Source organism: Lagopus leucura, unplaced genomic scaffold (assembly GCF_019238085.1).
Source record: "Lagopus leucura isolate 7727_CA_CO unplaced genomic scaffold, USGS_WTPT01 Super-Scaffold_100002, whole genome shotgun sequence".
Classification (NCBI taxonomy): domain Eukaryota; kingdom Metazoa; phylum Chordata; class Aves; order Galliformes; family Phasianidae; genus Lagopus; species Lagopus leucura.
Window position 1 is genome coordinate 28,419,677 of NW_024962263.1, and position 23,403 is coordinate 28,443,079.

A 23,403-nucleotide genomic window follows, 5' to 3' on the forward strand; every position below is an offset into this window, starting at 1 on the left:
GTAAAGGAAAATGGAAATATTTCTATTTATTTATTTATTTATGAAAGTGTTATTGGTCTGAAGATTTGAAATAACCTCCATAGTTTTGATATAGAAAATTTCATCTTTGAGAAACCTAGCTTTTTAGTAAAAATCCAAGCTGTACAATAAACGTCAGAAAAAAAAAACCCAGAAGTTAACATAATACATAATACACTAATTAAAATATTCTGAACAAACCACAAAAAATCCATGCCAAGTTAATATAGATGTTGTTATAGATCACTGCTTTAGCAAACTTACTAAACCTTTTACAATATCCCCAGAAATGGTCTAGCATTCAGAAGATAGCAGTCCATAGCTATTCTGAAAGTGCCATAAAAAGCTTTTTAATGATTTTATTCAGACTAGTAAAGAATATGGTGTTGATATAGTAGAGTGCGTTTTTTATTAATGAACAAACACAACAATTCACCATATTCCCTTCAATATAGTATAAATACGTCTGTTTTGCTATTTGAACTAGTTAAATCTAGGTATTGATGAGTTTTAGAGAAAATAAAACCTGATGTGCTTCAGATACTGGAGACAGAAAGTTATTACTCAAGCCAGACTTCAGAAAAATCTTAAAACGAACACACAAAAATAGCATAAACAAATGCATTAAACCCAAAATTAAAGCCAAATCACCCACTCTCACAAAAGTTTTGTGGAAAATCCCTTTGACTTAGATCATTAAAAGTCACTTGAGCTACCTTAAATTTTCATCACTGCTAATGGTGAGAAAGCAAATTAAAAGAAATAGTAAAAACCAGAAGGTCTCAACAGGCTGTTCATTCATGCATGTATTCTACTCTTCTGTCCTGCTACCCACTTTATTCAGGACAAAATCAAGTATTCCCTTCTGCCTAGTATTAAGATTTTCAAGTAGTTTAGCTGGAATGGGTACCAAGAGGTGGGTACTTAGATGGATGAGCAATGGAAGAGGTGCCAGCCAATACTCCTACAAGTTAAACCAAAGCAGTTAGCCCCCTTTAAAAAGGAACGTTTGCTTAAGATTGTACATTCTTCTAAAGCATTTTGTTTTGCAAGAAGGTATGCATAGTACAGGTTCACTTTAGATAGCTGTCTTCACTCAAGACACAACAAAGCAGAACAACTGTACTGGCTGGAGATCAGTCAAACTCCTGTTGAAGTCCATGAAAACTCTGCTGTTGATTTCCACATGGACAAGTATCTAAGAAACCATCCTTCACAAAAATCTTGCTCTATGAGGAAGAAACTAGAAATCTTCAGACAAATCAAGACAAGAAACTGCCTCAAACACAAGCAGCATTAAAAGTACATGGTCAGTGTCTTTCCAGACTCAGATCTCTTAAATCATGATGAGCTTTATGCCTTATTATAGGAAACTAAAAAAATGCATTGGAGAAAGGAGTTTCAAACATTATTCATACAATTCATACACATTAACTGTGCATATACTCGAGTATGAAATATATTTTGTTAACCTTGCACACTTTTAAAGTGGAAGCAAGCCTCAGTGCTAGGCTCAAGCACAGCAGGGCATCCTGGAGTCAACATGGCACACAGAACGTCTTGAAGACAATGATCCAGTGCAAGGTTATAGCTCAAACTGTTGAGGGTTCAAAGGTGCTCAAACAGTCAGAGCTGAAGAAAAGGGGTTAAAATTAGAAGACTCCCTAGCAAGCTAGAAAGCCTGCAGTAGCCCCTCATCCCAGTCTACTTGCACTTGCCCTAGGGAAATGAAATCACGCAGCAAACATGCCATACAAGTTATCTTCCTGGAGAAGGCTACTGCAAACGGATATTTAGCAGGTTTGCACAGGCTTCCCAAAGTTCCTGTGACCAGGGAATGTCAAACTCACAAAGCACAGGAGAGATGAAGATGGCAGGATGTGAGCTATAGTTATCTCTGTACACGTAGCCACAGGCTGACTGCTGTGTGAACATGCTCTAAGCAGTAACTGGAAAGGTCTGTCCCCCACTTGGCATGGCTCAGTACACCTATCTGTATTACAATATCCTTAGCCTGAAGGGAAGCAGTAGCCCTCAGTACTTAGAGAAGGATAGAATACTTCATGTTTGACCTCCTAAGGTCATCTATTTCAACCTCCAGTTCACTGCAGAGGTAACTGTAAAGCTATATCAGACTGTTCAGGACCAAGTCAATTCTGAACATCTCAAAGTATGGACATTTGACAACCTTCTCTGGGCACTTGTTCCAGGATTTGATTACGCTCATACTGAAAAAACCAAACTTATTCATACCTAGTCAGAACTTCCCTTGCTGCGAGTTGTGACCAGTGTTTCTTCTCCTTTCATCCCGCACTTTAAGAAACAGAAAGTGTACTACAATTCCACAATCATGTGCTTTTCCATGGGGAAATGGGAATTTCTCTAAGATCTACAGTGCTAGGTTATATCACATTAAGAACAAAATAAGAAAAAACAAACAAACAAAAAAACAGAGAACCAAACAATAACAGCACTGGAACACATAATGCTGTTTTCCAGTACAGTGTGTCAAAGTACAGACAAAATAACTGCTGTGAAAAACCAAGGTTTGAAAAGTTTGCTGTATGAAAAGAAATATCCACTTAGTGGAAGTGCATTTCCTATCACAAAGGGTGTTCTCTAAACTATTTCTTGATTTCTCTGTAAATCTCTATTACTAAATTGCTTTGCTGTACGAGGTCAAGTTGCACGGTCCTCGTGTGCAGCAGCAACTCTTACAGCCTCAAGCCTGAATAGAATGTAGCTCAACTACATCCTACTATTATTTTCCTATTGCATCTTTCTACGTGTCAGGCAGACAGCAATAACTTGATATAATCACGTCCCACATGTGTGTTTGGGGAGAACAGTCTGGATACTTTAATCTTTCCAAAGAAGTTCAGAATGATCAAATACACAACACCCGAATAAACCAGTTATCCTGAAGACTCCAATCTTCATATTGATGAATGTGGATTATAAATCTAGAAAGGAAAATTAAGCTACAGCCACAGGAAAATACAATCATATTTGGTTCCCAAGTAAAAATCTGTAATTCAGACTTCATTATTAAAGTTATGTTAACTGACCTGTGAGTTTTTCCAGAACATCAAATCCATGTTTCAAAGCAATGATATCAAGAAAAGAGACTGTGCCGTCTTCAAACCTGAAGAATGGAACAAAGCAGCACAGTAAACAAATCATGCAGGTATCATACAAACTTCATATCTATTTTGAGAGTTACTATTTTGTATCCAATGAATCTAACTTGTAGAATGGGAACTCCTCCCTCAGGGACTCATCTTCAAGTGCCAGTCTTGTTCAGTCAAAATGTATTATTAAAACTAGAAGCTCATTTGATTGCTTGTACATAACAGCTCTATTTTCTCCTATATTGGCTACTTGAATATTTTGGATTTTCAAAGTAATAAGTAATGTTTACATTTTATGCCCTAATATCATAAGGTTCTAAGTTGTCTCCTTCTACTCTTAGAAATTGATGGGAATAGGTGAAGCAACAGGTGGACATTTTGTATTTGCTCTACTCTAGGTGATTACATTTAGTAGTTGAATTGAAAGACAAGAAGAGACTTTCCATATTTGGAGGAAGGAGGAAGATTAGTAACAAATTTCCATCCATGCAGTGCTACTGGAAAGGAAAAATAACAGACCTATAGCAGAAGCACTATAAAAGGATGGGGCAGGACATGCATACACAACCGACAGCGTAAGCATGAAACAGAGACAATGCTTGATGTGATGAACTTCTGCAGCCATTCCAGCAACTAGGAAGATGCAGCTCCCAGGTAGGGGTTATGTTCATGAAAGAGAGCCCAAGAGACTTTTGAATGGGCAGAAGGGAAGGGAAGTCATACCAGGCATCAAAACATGTGTACAGCCTACCAAGAGTTTTAAGGAGTGACCATTCAGCTTGTTTCACAAGCAGAATAATGCTGACAACTGAAGGTTAAATATACAGAACTCGCTACTGCTTAAGACTGAAATTGAGATCATGTCTCATGGTTCAAGTTTAAAGCAAAACTTTCACCTTGAGGACAAAGCCTTCCCAGGATCATGGTGTTCCTTGAAAGAGCTGATGATGTCCAAACTGAACACAGCCAAATATCACCAAGTACATTAGAGGAACTTTGGGGTAAAAAAATATTTTACATGTACACATGATACACAAGAAAAAAAGACTATTTTTTTCCTGGATGTATCACTTTCCTTAATACAGATAGAAAGCTTTTGGTGCCATAATTATATACGTATTGTGAAAAGGCTCAGAGACGCAAAACATCAAGACTTCAAATACATTTTCTTTAATAAAATAAATCTTAACAGAATAGCATAATAGCTCTCACTTCAACAGATATTTTTCATGCTTATCTACTAATGGAAACAAGACAATTTAGACAGGACAGTGAGCTGAAGAACATACAAAGCTTCTAAAAATATTTGATAAAGTTCTATATAAGTGCAATACCTGACTACTGTGCAGGACTAGTTGGTGACTGGATTCAATTCTATAAGGTCGCATGTTCAGTTATGACAAATAACAGAAGCAGTAAATAATTACAAATGAAACGATAAGCGGGAAGTGGCGCAAGGAAGAATAGTCCAAAAGGAATCATTTGTGCTCACACTTTCCAAAACAACACAGGCCAAAGAATCCTTCTTAGAAATTTCTGGATCTTGTCTAATAATACTGAATAGCAAAATATTATGTTCCTTAACCTCACTGGTTTTCAGTTACAAGGTGTGGATCAGTATCAGAGGGAAGCAATACTTCCAGAAAGCCAGAAAAGAATGATGAGAGAAAAGAGAAGAAAGCAGATGCTAGGAGATGTTTCAAAATTAAATACAGAAAAACAGTAACAAAATTTCATGTTCAGAGGGAAATACTACTCTGGTCCCACACAGTTGCTATGCAGAGATTATAGAAAGACTACTTAAGAGGGAGGTGATTGGCCCTGATCAAATATTGGCAATGACTAGTTAAGCAATTAAAGCACTGGGATTTGAAGACCAGAGTAGAGACGCTGCCACTGAGCCCATCAAGAAGGGCATAACTGTCTGCAACAGTCATCAGAAAAGTACTTGAAAAGGCTACAAAGATGTCAGCAGAGATCTTCAAAGGCCCCCAAATCATATGTGATTGTTAACCCAGGAGACAACTGTAGTTCATGCATCACTAAGCAACAGAAGATGCCTGAACCATGATAATGTTTTATGATCTTAAAGATTTTCACTAAATTTGTCCAGAGATTAGGAATTTCCTTCTGTTCAGAAAAAAAAGCAAGCACAATCATGTTTTTTTCATCAAACATTATGCTCCAGAACAGTGCAATCATTATGGTAGTAGATGCAAAAAAAGTGACGGCTAGAAGCTCCATTACAAGAACCAGAAGCCATAAAATAAAAATAATTACCAAATCATAGAATGGTTTAGGTTGGAAGGGACCTTAAAGATCGCCCTGCCATGGGCACAGTTACCACCCACCAGCTTAGGCTGCTCAGGGCCCAATCCAACCTGACCTTGGATATCTTTAGGGATGGGGGCATCCACAGCTTCTCCAGCACCTCACTGCTCTCTGCATAAAAAAATTTTTCCTAACATCTGAACTAAATCTCTCCTCTTTCAGTTTAAAGCCATTTCTCCTTGTTCTATCACTATTAGATCATCTAAAATGTCATTCCCCCTTCTGCTTTTCATAAGCTCCCCTCAAGTACTAGAAGGATGTAATGAGGTCTCCCAGAGCCTTCCCCAAGCTAAACAAGCCCAACTCCCTCAACCTTTCCTCACAGAAGAGATGCTTCAGCACTTTGATTGTCTTCATGGCCCTCCTCTGGACTCACTCTAGTAACCCTGCATCTAAATCATGCTGGGGGCTAAAATAAAATGCCAAAAATACTTCCTCAAAGATATGGGCAAGTCTTCCTTCAGAGTTCAGATACAGATACAATATTTTGCAATGTTCATTCCTGTATTTGGATGCCTACTCGATTTCTACTGGCTTTTCTGACAAAGAAAGCACTAGTATTCTGTCATTTCTACAATGTGTGTATTTACACAATTGCCATTACACTTGATTCTCGTGTATAATATCCAGATATACTGAACATCCTATGCACAACTTCATGTAATGCTGTCATCCCCTCCATACTTCCAGCTATTTAATTGATCATTTTGCTTTATCCCCTTGAGAAGTTTACACAAATTATCACAGAATCACAGAATGGCCAGGGTTGGAAGGGACCTCAAGGATCATGAATCTCCAACCCCCCTGCCACATGCAGGGCCAATTATCTATAAATTCTGGTATTCAGTAAGTGAAGTCCTAAAAACTATAGAAATGTAATCATTACCAAAGCAAACCATGATGCTATGAAGCTGTATCTTGGGATACAGAGAGCTCTTTCCCAGAATATTCAACTCTATTTAGGACCAAAGATAAACATGTTCTTTTACATTGCAAAACATTGATTTGAATGGTTGCTTTTCTTTCTGATGTAATTGATGCTTCAAACTAATTGTTTTCACACTCAATGGCAGTTCCAGTGTTAGAACAATCAGTTTAGGATGAAGCTCATTTTAATGCTGGTCCAGCAGCCATTTCCCAAAGTAATGAAGTCTCTACAGCTGACAATATATAAAGGATACTTACATAGGATAATAGCGCGGAGCAGCAACCCAGGAAACATCAAGCTTACCTCTCTCAGCTAGTTCTTATTATAATTAATCCCACTTAATCACAGCTGGGATGAGCTCAATTGCTTAGCTAATTGTGTTTGTGAAAACCTGATAGCATTTCACATCAACCTGCTATTTGGCAAACTCCTTAAACAGCTCACGGCATAACACAGACACAGAGCAGCCTGTCTAAATCTTATCAGGGAGTTATGAAGTTGATGAGCTGTTCTTCCTTTGCAGGACACACAAGACCTGTGCTTCTAAGAGTGTGGATTCTTCCTTTGAGCCATGAGAGAAAACTGCTTACAGGTCCCACTGTCATGATTTCCTCAGGACTGGAAAAGGCTAGTTTTTATTTGAATACTGTTGAGTGCTTGTCATGACAATTTGCATACAAATGTAGTTTTCTAAACTTCAGGGCAACAGAATCAGTGAAAGAAACAGTGATTTTCCTGGACAGTTTGAACTCATTCTCTCTTACGCAGGTCACTTTTGCATATAAATATTCTAACACATCATGCCCTGGACAGATAGGATTAGAAATAAAGTGTACGAAGACAAACGAAAGTATTCCTATTTAAAGAGAGAGGCAAAATTTGGTGCAAGACAGAAATATAACCCCAAAGATGGACAGCAGTGGCTTAAGTAAAGGGTCTAAAAGGGTTCAAGACTAATTGGCTGTTGCTAAGGTTGTGAAATATCCTAAATAACATGTTATTCTGTATATGGACAGTATACACAGCACAGCTTTTAGGTAGGAGTACCGGCTTCTGCTTTCTGGGAAGGCTGACTTGACCAGCAGGCAGATGAGACATTCAGGGCTGTTTTTTTTTCTCTCTCCATTTACCCAAAGTAAATCCAGACACAGAAACACTGCACATCAATTTCTCTGGCCAGAGTACAGCCCAGAGCTTTGAAACTTTGATAAAAATTCCTCCACAAGGTCAAAAATAATTCAGCTCATCTGAGAGTATTGCTGAGTCAATACAAAGCCCAGAGTGCAGAGGGAACACTGCTGTCAGTCAAGCTCCACTCTTCCTTACACCAGGGCAATGACTCAATCTAGGTCAGATGAGCAAAAGTCATGCCTTAGTTTCTGAGGCAGGTAAAAGTGAAGGCAAATTCATAGGAAGAAAAAGCGCATTTCTTGAATAAGCTGCTTTTCCTTTCTTTCCTTTCCTTTCTATTTTTTTTTAAATACTCCTAAGAGTGGAACTGTCCTTTGAAGTGAGATGTTACAAGTTCCTTTCATCTTTTCAATTCATTTATTTTCATCTAATTAAAAAGTACAACAATACTGAGAGGTTTTTGGCATGCATTTAGAAGTAGTTCATTCAGATCCTGTTTCTCACCTCTGAGAGATATTCCATATCACCTCCACATGAAACAACCATCTCGAAAAATTTCATTTTTACACTTTATAGAAATACACCTGTTTGTTCTAAATTGACTTCTGCTGGAATTACAATAGCACCAAGGGTATACAGTGTCAGGTTCACCACTGTAGGAACAGGCTCATTTCCTTTATGTCCACCTTTTTACGTTATTAATTGCCATCTCTGATATTAGCAGGGGAAGAGATCTTAATTGGTCTCACTGCTTCCTGACATCAAAAACCAACACTTGCAAAAGGAGCTCTTTTTTTTTTTTTGCTTTCCTTGAACTTAAAACACATCTTTACCAGGCCCCATTTAGTGCCCTGTTCTGCTCCCACTGAGACGCAGTTGTCAGGTATTTTTCTGGGCTGTCTGCAGCTCTCTAGAGGACAGGCTCCCTTTGCTCTGGCTTTGTCTCCTCACAGCTGATTCCATCCACTGCTAGCAATTTGCCAGTTAGTTACCTTCTTAGCTAGGTGGAACCTTGGCTATGCAAGCAGCAACAGCTGAGTGTTACCACAACGTCACTTGAGACCAACTATCCAGATGATGCAGACTTTCTGCACCCCTGCAAATAACACTTTCCAAACAGGATCTGATCCCCAGGTTCCTGCCCTTTGCTGTATGCTCTCTTCAGAGTGAATATCTTTGTTGTATATAGTGGATGCTGCTGAGATGAGTAAATAAAATTGGGAGATAGACCACAGATAAATCACTAAGCTTTTGTAAGAAGTCAACTTTTGCATGGCTGCCTACACAGGAGCATGCTGCAGGCAGACAGGAATTTAAATGTCAGGAGGGCAGTAATAAATTACAGACTCCTGAATAGGACACCTGCTTTCAGCACTTCAGCAGCTCTTTTTTACCTCTGTTAGGAGCATATTACACGTTCACAGGCAATGACTGGAGAACACTTACCCAGGGCCTGAACAACTGCCCTTTCTGGAGTACGAAATGGAATGAATAAATCAATCCATTATTATTTCTCAAATGTCTCTGCTTTTTATATACAATGCCTAACTGGCAATTTTGATCTCTATCTGTATCCAAAAATTCTTCCCGTTTTGCACAGACAGATTAGCAATCCTTCAGTCTATTACTCAGGTCAGTCTGAATGACACATTCTGATTTTATAGTTCCTCAGTGCTTTGCCTTTGAGTAAAAATTACACTTCTGAGAACACCACATCACAACTACCTTCAGCTGTATGCAATTTTTTAAAATAAAATTAGCTTTCTCCTATTATTTTTTCAACTAATAGTTTACAGGATTTTTTCTAAAATAAATTATTTAAACAAAAACTGTAGCCAGAAAGCATTTAAACCATGCAACAGTTTAGAAGTCACATCTCAAGGCTAATATCCTCCCCAACCAAGCCTTACACAAATACTCTACAGAATAGTAAAGCTCCTTTATTTTTTTCTTCACACAAGATCAATCGGTTACAAAAAGTCCTAAAATACATTTGTCACATGGCAAAGGTTCTCTTCCAACCTTGCAAGACAGGGCAAAGTGACTTCTTTTTGACAGAGGTGGAGGAAACAAAATAGTCTTTCTTTTCAAAATTCCACTGTGCAAACACAGTATTACCTTAAGGTATATAAAACACCGCAGAAGAGGACATTTCTTTAACATATATTAAACATAAAAGTCAGTCTCTGGAAACAGGAGCCCTGCTGGTTCACTGGCCTCAAATAATAGTATGTTCTGCTCTCAGCTAGCTAGCTTACAATTTACTCATTCATCTTAAATCATAATTTAATGTCAACAGTAAGGTGCAATTCACTGTGAGCAGGTTTCTTGCAAATCATTTCTGTATCTGGGTATTTAAAGTTTGATATGCATTATTTTCACATGATTAAATATCTATCATCCAAATATTCATACTTCTGCTTCCCATGGGAAGGTAAGATCCAGACATAACCCCAAGTAACAGTTAAAGTGAGCAATTTGCAAAGCATATTTGCATAAACTGTTCACTGATAAATTATGAGTAATGAATCATTAATAAAAATTCAAAACCTTTCTTTGATTTTCTTCCTAGAAGGAAAGGAAGGATGAAAGACATTCTGCAGATAAATTTTTCATAGGCAATAATCTGACCAGCTGTAATCACTTGTCCATATTCAGTATAAACAGATTTGTTTATTTCCTAATGAAGACAGAGATGCAATATTTCGTTTTTAAGGTACGCTTGATGACAAAGAATAACACTGTGATGAACTATTAGGGACAAATCAATTTAAAATTAGGCAGACAAAAAAGACTTCACTTAACATGAGTTCATTCTTAAGGATCCACACGTAACAATACAGCTGTCTAACCACATGTGACAGTGAGGCAGACACAGATCAATGACCTCAGATAATGGAGTAGTAACTTACCTCTAGATAACAGAGAAAAATCCCTGTAACTGCTTTCCAGTGTGTGGGCTCGGTCCTACAGAAAGATCTGTGTCTCAGAGCAGGGCTTACTGCAATGCACAAGACTTCTTTCCACCACTGACAGAAATGAGCTGGAGCACTTTATTTCTGTAAATTGCCATTACAAACCTTCAAGTCCATGTATTTTGTTACTGGGAACCAGAGAAGAGAATTCAAATTGAGAAGTAAGATTTAATTTTCTTTCTTTATAAACTGAAAAGAGTATTAAGTGGATGCTAGAAGCCTACAAGCATGTGTTGACAGGAAGAACACAGTATTACCACTGTTGTCTTTTCCTTCTGATACCACTGTGCACATGTGATTGTAGTTGGCAGCTTATGGCAACTAGGTGTAAGGAGCAGTAACAAGTGCTAAGCACCTACATTAAGTTTAATGTATGATATATGTACCAGCAACACCTTGCGTACCCAGAAAGGCTGGCATCTTGATAGGATTTGCCTTATTAAATTACTGCTATCAAACAACATGGATTCATAAGGAGATTTGATAGACAGTTTGCATGTTGAGACCTTTATGATTGCAGTAAAATTGCCAGAGTAGAATGCGAAGGGACAAATACAAGGGATACTTCAGCTAATAAGGCATTCCAAGGTGTGCCTGCAGCCCTTTTAGGCACTAGAGGTGTAGACAACTGAGATTTTCAATGAGGAAAAACATAGCCTTCCCCTCCCGCTCTCATACTTGAAGAAGAAATATTGGTAGAAATACATGCTACACCAACCTGGGGCATCCTGCAGTCATATGCTTTACTGCAAAACCTACAAAGCTGTCTTCACTCTTCGGGAGCTCAGAACTACTGTAATACACAGAACATTTTTCCACTTCTACATGACAAGTATATGGTAGTCAAATAATCAAGTTAGAAAAGACAGAGAGAGGTGAGAGATGGTGAAAACAAGAGAACTGGTTTGGACTGAAGTATCTCTGGTGAGATGATTCAAATAAACAAAACCAATTGTTGAGAACCTCCCGTGGGAAAAAGGGTTTTGGATAACATCAGATACTTTCCTCTCACAGAAATACGTACTACCTTCACTTTTTACACATAATTTCGAAAGCACAAGATGAGAAAATTTGTTGAGTTCAATCTTTAACATCAGAACCAGCAGCAAACAAAATTAAGTGCACACAAAATAATTACCTGTAATTTGGGCTTTGTGAGTAGTTATACAACATATTACAGAAGACTTTGACTGATGGAAGCTTTGATCTGAAGAACTGTAAGTTTATGTGGCACAGACATATAAGCAACCCAAAACAAGGCTTTGAGCTTGAAAGAGGCAAATTGAAACATTCATTGAATTACTTGGTCAGGAAAACTGGACTGAAGACATCGGGGACACAAATATAGAGGAGACCTAGAGGTACTTGAAGTCCAAGTTCAAAAATGCATGTAATTTGCACCCCAAAAATTGGAAAAGAGAGAGAAAAAATTCTAGAGAAAACCTCCAGAAACAACCTGCACTAAAAATGGTCTTAAGATTTTAGCACTGCTTGTAAAAGCTGATACGAAACCAGAAAAAGACTGCTGAAAAAAAAGAGGCTACTTTTGGAAAGACAGAAAGCACAAGGATGAAGTGAGAATTCCCCAGAGCCAACCTGTATTAGACTCTGATGAAGTAAATTAAACTGATCAGCAAACCATTATTTACTTAAAAGGAAAATAAAAATAATATGTAGCACATACAATATATAATAAGATAAAGAATATAAACAAAAATAATAAAAAAAGAATTATTGTTATTCAATGAGCAAAGAGGTGGGAGAGGAAAAAGGGCCTGAAAATCAAATAAATACTACTTGTCTTTTGTTTTTAAGGACTCTGAAGAAAAACATAGGTCAGGTCAGGGTGAGTCATGGCTGAAAGTGTGTAGAAAGTGTGAAAATTGAAGTTATTGCAACTGGTGTGGAAACTAACCTCAAAGGCTTTAATGTACTTCAGCAGAGGAAAACAGACAAACTATGTCCCAAAATAGTACGAAATTGACATAAAAACTCTCAAGTCCAGCAATACACACCAGTAAACAAATTTGTCAACACTCATATAAAAAGCATTAAATACAGTATTTCTGTTGAAGCAATGGAAACAAGAGTGATCCAGGTAACAGTGTGTTACGTACTTCTTGAAAACAAATTCTGAAGCAAACAATTAACTAAATAAAAGCAGGCTCCACCATGGATCACCAATGATGAACTTTGCCAATGGAAAATACAACCTAGAGAGGCTGCCTTTTGCAGAGCACACTGTTTTTCTGGGCAAAGGAAATGCAAAAGAACCAATTTATCTGTATTTCAGCAAAGCATTGCCTCTAGTGCCACATGAGAAGCTATTACAGAATAAGGATTATTGGAAGAGTGCTATAGTAGGCTAAGAAATTGTGCTGAAAGGGGAACTACTAAGCAGGGAAAAGGTTACTTGTTTAGTTCCTCCAGGACTTGGTATGGGACAAGTGTCTCTTTTAGTAGTAATGACCTTGGCAAAAAGGTAGTCGTAATGTGAGCATAAAACAGGCTTATGAAATGAAACCTGGAAATTGTCAGAGCAGAAGACAGGACTGTATACTGTATACAGAAAGAAACAGATCTTTCTGAAAACCCTAAAAATAGAAACAAGATGAAACATCCAGTGTGCTGTAATGCACAGTACATATAATATTATGCATAAACCATAATAAAGTTAGGGATTATTGACATTAGCTTCTGCCGAGGACTGTCATCTGAAGCAACACTCTTAATAGTTGATCAGATCAACTATCAGCTACCAACATCATAGTCAAGAAAACATGCAAGGATTTACAGATAGAAAAATGCTAGCTCAGTCAATAGAAGATCTGATACAATTTTCCATGGCATATTTTGTATGATGATCAGAGAAAAAGACAGACCATCTTATAAAAGTGTTCAGTTCGTTTAGTATGGAAGCCTAAATCTAGGCAGAATTGCTCTCAGTACGTCAAAAATAGAACAGGGGAGCAACAACCAGGGAAGAAATAGAGCTATTTAAGCTATGGGATAAAATGCAGATAAATGATCCGACTGAACACAGCGTAATGCAGACTGCAAAAGCATAATACAGACTGTAAATTAGAAGTTTTGTGTTCAAAATGAGATTACAGAACAGTTTCCCAACAGGATTAGTAGTAACAAAACAACAACAGCATGCCCTCCTGCCCCCCACGCCAAAGTCTAACATATAGGCTCAGTAGTAAAGAAGAGATTACACTGAGTGTTTTTGTCAGCAAACTGATACCATCACCCAGAAGGCTCCTGACACTCCTAAGAATCCAGTAAATGGAAATGCTGAAATACAACTCCTGTCAGTTTACTAAAGTGCAAATGAAATTACATAAATACCGAAGCATCTAACTTTGGGAACATCTTAAAACTTAGGAGTCATCCCTTCTGAAGATTTCCCATGACCAAGCCTGTTCCCACTGACTACACATTAAGGTGGCACTGTCTTGTGCAACATTGCTTGTACAGAGCTTGTGTCTAGAAAGAGCAGAAGCAATGCACTTACTAGCAGCTTTCTTTTCCTATAAATTCACAAGTATTCTGTTCCAGCCTGACAGTATGATTTATCAACTAGTTGCATATGCTCCCAGTAATGAGGTGAGGGTAGTGAGGAACAATAAGATAATTTTATTTAGATTAATTGTCATGGAAATAAAAGCTGATCTCGACAGCTGTATGATTTTACAAAATGATGTTAACACAATAAAAACACCCACTCCCATGACTGTTTTTGTCATGTAAAAGTGAAAAAAAAATCTCACTACCTCAATCATCACAAGACAGAAAAGAATTGTCAAGAAAGAAGATTGTACAGTGACATTTTAATGCAAAATACTCATTTGAAAAACACAACATGTACCATCATAGTATATCAGCTATTCTCTCTTATCAATAAAAGCACTTTCACAAAAAACACTAATCACACTTTGATGACTGTGTAATCCTCCAGTGTATTTCCTTGCTGAAAATAGAGAGGTTTTTTATATGCTATGGAGAGCAGAACAACAAATCTAAGACAAAAAGACAGCATGAAAGTTTCACAGAATTGCATAAACACAGTACTGAGAAAAATCTATGGTGTCTATAAAGAGCCCACCAGAGAAGAGTTCCTCTTAGTTTATTTACCAACCTACAAGTAACCAGAGCTGAAATGAAAATACTTGCTTTTCCACTGCTTGGCTGTTTCAGACACAATGCACAGGTATTTCAAGGACAGGCAGCCAGCTAACTGCAGCTTGTACAATGATAGGAAGTCTTGTATAAGAAGAAATATCCAATGGAAGACTAAGCTTGCTCCAAATATAACAGTGTCTCCTGAGACTTGCTAACCACTGGAGATAACTAAATATGGAAGAAATCAGGTAGCTCTGCATTCAGGGAATTCCTACCAACACACAGGAAGTATCACTGCACTTGAAAGTACGCTTAGAACTATGTAAATAATTAAGTGCTTTGCAAAAACATTTTTAGGAAGATAGGAAACAAAGAAAAAAAAAAAGGAGGAATAAAATAAAATCCCATGCAGTGAGTTGATGTAGGTTCTGACTGGCTATAAGGGCACCATAACACTGTGTCACAGCTGGGTGGTAAATGGGCATGTAACGTGTCCAGCCCACACGAGTTGCCAGGTACTCACACTTCCCCATAAAAATGAAAACAGTCTGCCTGGGAACTCCCTGATAGCATGAAGCGTTGCAGTGGAAACCAAGTACGAATTTGGAGAGAAAGGCAGATGGAGTTGCCATTCATAAACATAGTACACAGCTTATTGGGAAATACAGAGAGCATATTGGATATATGTATATCCAAATACAGCCTAAACACCAACCACTCAGTATTTTAGTGGTCAGAGGAATCTCTGATTTTAACACTAGTTTTCTGTGTCAGAGACCTGTTATGTCATATAAAAGTCCCGCATGCTATCCTAAAATGATATAATCAGTGGGTCACTGCAATGTTTTCTTTTTCCAATACAACTATTCACAGAATTAACTTTAAATATAAATCAGATACTTCAATCCTTTGCACATGTAGAAAAGCTCATATAAAATCTAGTAAGACTTGTCAGGCCATTCACTATTTTGATATATCAGCTATGCTTTGCGAGACTTCTTTCCGCCACCCTCCCTTCCCCATATATGTAAATGTTTGCCTCACAGAATACAATTACTGAAAAAACTCAGTTGAGATTAGATTTCAGTTATAATTAATGATGAATGTGTCAAAGTATTATGATGTTGTTTATCACGCTGCTTGCAATGCAATTTAGTGCAATAATACTAAGACTTGCTATGTGACAGTTATTCAGCATTTAAGTCTTCTTAAGAGGCTCTACAGAGCATCCTGAATGCTAACTATGGGAAGATTATGTTATACAAAAGCAGCTTCAGGCAAAATGTGGTGACAAGTTGCTAGAAACCAGCAATAGCTCTTAAATCTTATGTTATCTACAAGATGAAATATAATAATTAAATGATCTAGACATACTGTAAAGCTAATGAGAAATCCAAAGGATAAATTTAAAAACTTGCATTAATAGGGCAATTTGGCCATATGAGGAAAAAAAGAAAAACTTATTTGTTTTTTCAGTTATAATTTCTTAAAAGATTTCTTCCTTTTAAAAGTGTTCATACACACAGAAGATGGGAAACTAAGATCTCAGGGGGCAAAAAAAACCCAAAAAACTTTGGATGCCAGAGACAGCTCAGGGTATCTCACGTAAGTCTTAGCTGCCCTGACTTTTCTTTTTTCCCTCTCTTTGTAGTCACTAAATGCATTTCCTTTCATCTCAGATTAGGTTAAAGAAATTTTTCCCTCTCAGGGGATCCCTATTGAATGTTTGTGTGTAGGTTTGTGAGACTCATAGCAGAACTTGGGGTGTATTCACTGCAAGTCTGCAGTGATGAGCCACATGCCGGCCCAGCTCAGTGCTTCTCCTCATCACCTCAGATTTGAGTGGTTTTCCACATGTTGCCCATGACAACGAAACAATCATAACTGATTGCTGCATGTCCTGATCGAGAAATTAGCAGGCATGGAGGGAAACAATAAAGAATATGCTCATTCATTTTGTATTGATAAAGGTTAAAATGTTTTAATGCTAGTTCTTTTCTCGATGCAAGGAGTGACTTTTAAGTGAACTAGTAGTAGAGAAAAACAGTTCATTTAGGAATGCTGTTTTTAAATTGCAACATGATGGAAATTCAGACTTAAAATCAAAACTGCACATAAGGATTGGCTTGCTTTAAGTTTTCACTACACAATAGCATTCTGTCAATATATATCAGAGCATTTCAGTTCACTAATGTGTTGTAATTTCATCCTGCAAAAGTCAAATATTCTTCAGAGACTCAATTCTACCCTCTGACTAAAAAGCACAATTCTCCACAAGTTCTTCTGAAAACAAACCAAATACTTAAAGAGCACTGAGCTCAACAGCCATAAAATACATGTAATCTTGCATTGAGTTCTACCATTCCTGTAGGAACAATTCTAAAACATCATTTCATTAGTATAAACCTACAGACGTATCTATTACTAACATCTCGTTACTACGTCTGGAATGTAAAGCAAACAAACAAAAACAACTACAACAAAAACCTCTAATTCTTGTTGAGTTATAACTTCTTCAGATAATCGATCATCTATGTTTTACTAACAAGCATGTGTTCTGCTTTCTAGCAGACCTTAGCTACAGACAAGCAAACTTGCTCTTTTAAGAGTACTTTGTGCCTAATATTGCCTATTTTTTTACAGAAAGAACATATCTGATAATACATTGTCAAGATTTCACCTAATGCAGACTTGCAGACTTGTTTTTAAAGATACATTTGTTATTGGAATTCAGTTCTGCAGATAAAATGTTTAATAAAACTTGACTAATGTCTTTGTTCAATTAGCTACCATACCATCAATTGAAATTCTGGTGTTCAAACTTACTGGAACCATTTCAAAGGCTCCTTTGAGAAAAACAGAATACATCAGTGAGGTAAGTGGAAGGTTTTCAGGAGGTATATCATCCTGTATTGGCACATCCATCATCACAAAAAGCTTGGAAAATTTTAAGCGATGCGAAAAAGAATCAGCATTTTTTACCACCTTATGTCACCATAATAACAAATGCAAATACGTGAATGGATGGAAGATAATACTGATTATCCACGTTGACAGATACTGCTTAGCCACAGAGAGCCTGGCAAAAATTGACTCGAGAAGCACTAGTCCCTGGTCTAAAGAGTGCACACACAGATTTAAGTGTGAGCCCCAGAATCTCTGAATCATTGCAGTGACACCCCTCTTAGCAGCAGAATGCTCTACAGCACTCACTTCTTCTCTATACCAGAGGATAGTTTTAACCATGTACAGTGTTTGCACTAGTAGGATGAGACAGAATCATAGAATCACAAAATATCCCAAGCTGAAAGGGACCCACATAAGGACCACTGAGTCCAACTCCAGGCTCCACACAGGATCACCCCAAAATCAGACCATATGTCTTGAGAGAGTTGTCCAGATGCTTTTTGAATTCCAGCAGCTCACTGCCTTGGGAAGGCTTTTCCAGTGCCCAAACACTCCCTGGCGCAGACCCTTTCCCTGACCCCCAGCTGCCCTCCCCTGATGCAGCTCCATGCCGTTCCCTCAGACCCTGTCGCTGTCACATGCAGCAGAGCTCAGCGCTGCCCTTCTGCTCCCTGTGAGGAGCTGCAGCCGCCATCAGGCCTCCCCTCAGCTCCTCTGCTCTGGGCTGAGCCAACACAGGGACTTCAGTTGCTCCTCAAATGTCTTCCCCTCTACACTCTTCATCAGAATGGCAGCATGCTCCCTGCTTTAGCTTAAATCACGGGTGTCAAGAGAGGGATGGTGCCCAAGGGACTGGCAGGAGCCCATACAACAGTTCCCACCATGTCCTTATGGAGTATCAGTGAGAAATCGCTTTGTTGCCTTTGCTTGCTGTTTTGCCTCGAAAAAATAGAAGCTACTATTTCTCAATTAAAAATAAATAAATAAATAAGGTTTTCATTAATGTCAAGGAAGTCATCTTGACTTCCTTCTGTGCTTAAGGGGAAATATATGACAGTTGTCTTAGTTTAGAGTTACAGTCAAACTCAATCCTCACAAACCATCCACTGCTATGAAGAAATGTGACTTAGGTTACTTGAAATTTCTTTCCCATATACCTGTGAGGTACACGTGCTCAATGTTTATCCTGATTAGCCCAAACTGGACATCTTCCAAAACACAGCTCATATTCTGAATCAGGGCAGCCAAGCGTTCAGCTTGGGCAGCTCCCCTATGCTACCCTGCACAGTGCCAGCTCACTGCTACTTCTAATACCTTTCATCCTTACAGGAACATTCCTATAAGGAGATGATAACGAAATACATGCGGTATCCATTAGCCTAAATGCAACCATAAGTTTCTCATCTTCATATGCGTGTTTTCCTCAGTCACTAGCTGAAAACAAATCTTCATAAAGCTCTTACTGAACTTTTTGCAATGTTCTCATCAGGCAGATGAATATTATTTTTCCATTCAGTGAAGGCGAACCGAAGCCTAAAAAGGGGAATGCTGGGGTCTTTGTTCTGATATACTACAGGTTCCTTTTTCAGGTGCTACTCTTTTGCCAAATGCTTGCAACGTTGGATTTCAGAATTTAACACTGGGTAGGGGAATAAAATCCACAGCTACTTTCAAAAACAATGTTAAGTAGCAAAGACACTTCCTAAATCCAAACAAATAAAAAGATTATGCAACTTGTAGAAGAAAGATGGTCCAGATCTCTCAAATCCTAAGAATGGCCATTAGTTATAGGTAATTACTCCTTAGTGGAGTCAAAGTACACCACCAGACTGCGTCCTAAATAAAGAACAGCAGATAATCAATATGTACATCTAAGATACAAAGCTGTACAGAGAGATTGCATAACAACAGGATTTTATCTGGAATAGAACAAGAATTCCCTAGAGTAGAGAAAGAGAAAATATTTAGTTTCAGCATCTCTGAAAAGCACAACTAATATGACTGTTAAACACGTGAAGATTGCTTTAAACTACCAAGGGACTATTTGAAAGCAACATAAAGAAGATACTGTCAAAAAAATAATGCCACCATACAGACAGTACTGTACTTAAGCTCTATTGGTCAGTAATGTTTAGAGGCATGTGACCAAATAACGGGCTCTCGTTGGCATCCGTTGAGCACTTCACAGCAGGATGCAACGTGGCACCACAAAGCATTTCTTAGCTTGTAAGATGTAAAATAAACAAATAATCATTTATTTACTAGATACTTTTTTCTTTTTCTTTTTTAAAAGGGTTGATAAATCCTTCGGAAACAAGACAGCATAGGTGCAGTTGTTGAGCATACTGGATACATTTATACTTGCTTTAAGAGAACACAGTAAGCTAGCATTATTCTAGCTGTTCTACCTCCTTAAGTGCTTAGACACATATTAATTAGTCCATGGCTAATATTTATGCTAAATAAGTTTTTGCACTGATCCCTCCTGGAGACAGTAGGCCCTCACACAGCTCTCTAGAAGACTTCATACATATCTTGAAAAGTATCTATTTTTCTTGGGTTAGCAGAATATCCATCAGACTCACCTACTGGGTAAATGCAAATAAACTATGCTTGCATCAGCATAGGTAATTTATAATTAAGGAAGTAGCACTGTTAGCAGTGAATAGTCTCTAGCCTAACAGAAACTGACAGAAAATTGATTCCAAACTAGAAAAGAAGTCTTCACGTGTGAGGCTAGTTTTGAAGTTGAACGAGCTAAACTACATCATTTGTTGGTGAGAAAACATGCTGATAGGACAGTCTCAATTTAAGCAAAATATGTCATAAAGAACAGAAAAATCTGTATTTACTTCCAATACAGTCAGCTAAATTCTCATTCTTCAACAATGAACACAATGTGGCAAGAAAAAGCTAGAGATAAACTAAATTGAACATAGCGTAATTATATATAATTGTAATTGAACTAGTAATTCTTTTTCTTAATTTGAGTCTTTATCAAATGTCTGAAGAAATATTTATAATGTAACTGTTATGCACAGTGGCACTATAATAATTCACACTGCAAATATAGGGCATTTTTTAAAGCTTTTCTTAGGAGTGAAGTATCATCAGGGCTTTGCAAAACAAAACAGAACAAAACAAAAACAATGGAGAGAAAACAGAATAATGAGTCAACATTTCACTGGGATAATCTTACAAGGAAGATCATAAAAACGTAATTAAAAAAAAGCCCACAAAACTGTCACTAGTATTTAGTCTGAATGTCAACATTTTCTAGCAATGCTGGGTTTCTGCAAACAGGATTATTATTGATGCATATCATATATGCCAAGAAGGTCTTATTCTCTTATGATGATGCTGTAAGGAAATGCTAAAAGGGAAAAGACAAACTTTGAACTTTTCATAAAGAATTCCTCATTTTAAATGGTAATCAAATTGCCAGGGTGAAAAGGATTCAAGGTTTTATCTCTTCATTGACTATTTTCCCCTCAATTGAGGAAGTAATTAAAGTAAAAATACTATGACAGAATGTTGGACATAGTGTAAGGTAATGCTGTCTTCTTGGATCTGCCCAGAGCCTGAAAGAAGACCCAACAGGGCTCTGCACCTCCAAATGTATTTGTGGTTGTTTAGATAGGTACATTATTAAACAAACATCAGAAAACACAACAGACATCACGCCTCACTGAATTTTAATTGCCTGAGGTTGCAGAATCAGGTCCAGCTTTAAGTGCAAGATGCAGTCTAAAAAATCAATCATTAATGTAGACACTGTTCACCTACACTGGGTATATCAAAATTAAAAAAAAAAAAAAAAAAAAAAAAAAAAAAAAAAAAAAAAAAAAAAAGCACAAAAAATAAAACAGTTCCAAAATGATACTGCGAAGTGTACTTCTTTTTCCTAATTATTTTTAGAATTAGGAATTGTTCAAAGATGCATTATAAATGAGATTATCTTACTTTCCTCCTGTGCTGTTTAGGTTAATGTCACACAATGACTGTCAGGAAAGTCTTACTATTTTTTCCTTTATTTTCTGCAAAGTGAAACAGATGTCAAAGATATTTTCCCCTCTGGAAAACAAAGAAACGGTACTGTCACTGCTTTCTTTTTTTCTTTCTTATTTTTTTTTTCTTCCTGGAGATTGGTAATACATTTTGTAATTATTTCACTGTGGGATGTCAAATCACTATAGTATTTGAAGGCACAAAGTCTCTATTGTAATTGATAAGTATATGTTCCAGTGCAAATGAAGTTACACTATGCTTTGTCTTAAATTTAAGAACTGAATTTGATCGCTGCAATAAGACTATTCCCTAGAAATCAAACTTTGTTAGAATTCTGTTTTCAGCTTAAGGAGAAATGGACATGAAGCAGAAGGCAGTGTCTGGGTGTTTATTTTCAGGAGAGAACTTACCAGCCTGATTTAATGGTGTCTAAACCTTGTAAGGCAAGTTCTGTAAGGAGTGGTATATTTCCCAGCTGTAGCAGTTGGAGCAATAAATCAGGTTACTGCAACTCATGAGCCTTGCCTCACCTGAATTTTCAGACTGTCGTGACAACAGCTCCCACATCTTTTGAGTGCCATGGGCAAGGATTTGGCTCAGGGCTTCTGGTTACATCACCACGTGCAACCTACAGCGCAGGCTTAACATTGCTACTCCTCTGCTGCTAAAATAACAGAGGTGGGTACAGTGTATGTTTCCAGTTTTTCCCTAATGAAACTTTGAGATCTTGTCATGTATTTAGGTTTTAAAATGGAAATGCACTGGCACAAGAAAAGTGTAAGAAATATTTTCCTATTAGCACTCTGAAAAAGCAGCGTATGCCTGGAAAGTTATCAGTGTGATCAATCAGCTATTACCACAGAAAGAGCCAAGGATCACATTTTTTATTCTCAGGGCAGTACCGCTCAAAGCCTGTTTGAACCACAAGGAGCCTTATAACAGTCACCCTATGACAGGTTCACTGAGTTGATACGCTGATGTTTTCTGTACCATCAAGTTCTTCCACTGCTTTGTAAACTTAATCTGTAACTGAAATCAATACACACCTCAGCGCAGCTCAGAGAAATGGTGAAGAGGCTCCTGTTTTTATTTCCTCCTCCTGTCACTAGGAGCTGGGCCAGTGTCCCTGTTACCTTGGGTGTTAACCAAAGCTGCTATCTTAAGTATGTGCTGAGGAAGAGGAACAATTTAAGGGAAAAATGCCCATCATGCAACGTGTTATATCTATCCACGTGGTTTATTATTTGGTCAGTAACTCCATGAAAGAAGTCAGCAGGGCCATAACCTTGTTCTTGTCTGTGTGTATATAGTTTTTCTTTCTGTACACATAATTTACACCTTAAAAATGTGTTGTCAGTACCATTAGTGGACATAACTACAGAAAGAGAATAGTGCTCGTTCTCCTCCCCCTCCAGGACACCCACACATGAGCTAATTTGGCAGCCCTGCCAAGTGCTTTTACACCTTTCAACATGCCACTACAGATAAAGCACGAGCCCCGCTCACTATTTAACTATGGCTGGGCTTGTTACATTCCTCACCTACCTGGGGAAAAAAATGTTTCAAAAATCTCAAATTAATGGATTATTAATCTTTAACTGGAGAAAGAAGCAGAGATAAGAAAAGTTTACTTAAATAAGATGTTCTGCTGAGAATTCTTACGATCATATAAATTTTTAACGTTCCTGTAGCCATTCAAATAGCTAAAGGTAGATCTCGTTGGCTGTTAAAACTGCTTCATTAAGTACAAAATGATCTCTTCAAGATTCACGTTCCCCTCTTTAGCTCATAATTTAAATAAACCAGGCTAGGATAAGAAATCTTCCCTTATCTTCGACTCACAGTTCTG

At 37.6% G+C, this 23,403-nt stretch overlaps 1 protein-coding gene across 2 annotated transcripts in view; it reads right to left on the reverse strand.

The window, feature by feature from the left end:
• MOCOS (molybdenum cofactor sulfurase) overlaps nucleotides 1–23,403 on the reverse strand; it is a 210,452-nt gene that overhangs the window by 89,828 nt on the left and 97,221 nt on the right. For both annotated transcript variants that reach the window (XM_042870227.1, XM_042870226.1), the window contains exon 5: nucleotides 3,087–3,163. In XM_042870227.1, coding sequence (XP_042726161.1) covers nucleotides 3,087–3,163 — 77 coding nt within the window. The remainder of the gene's footprint in view (nucleotides 1–3,086; nucleotides 3,164–23,403) is intronic.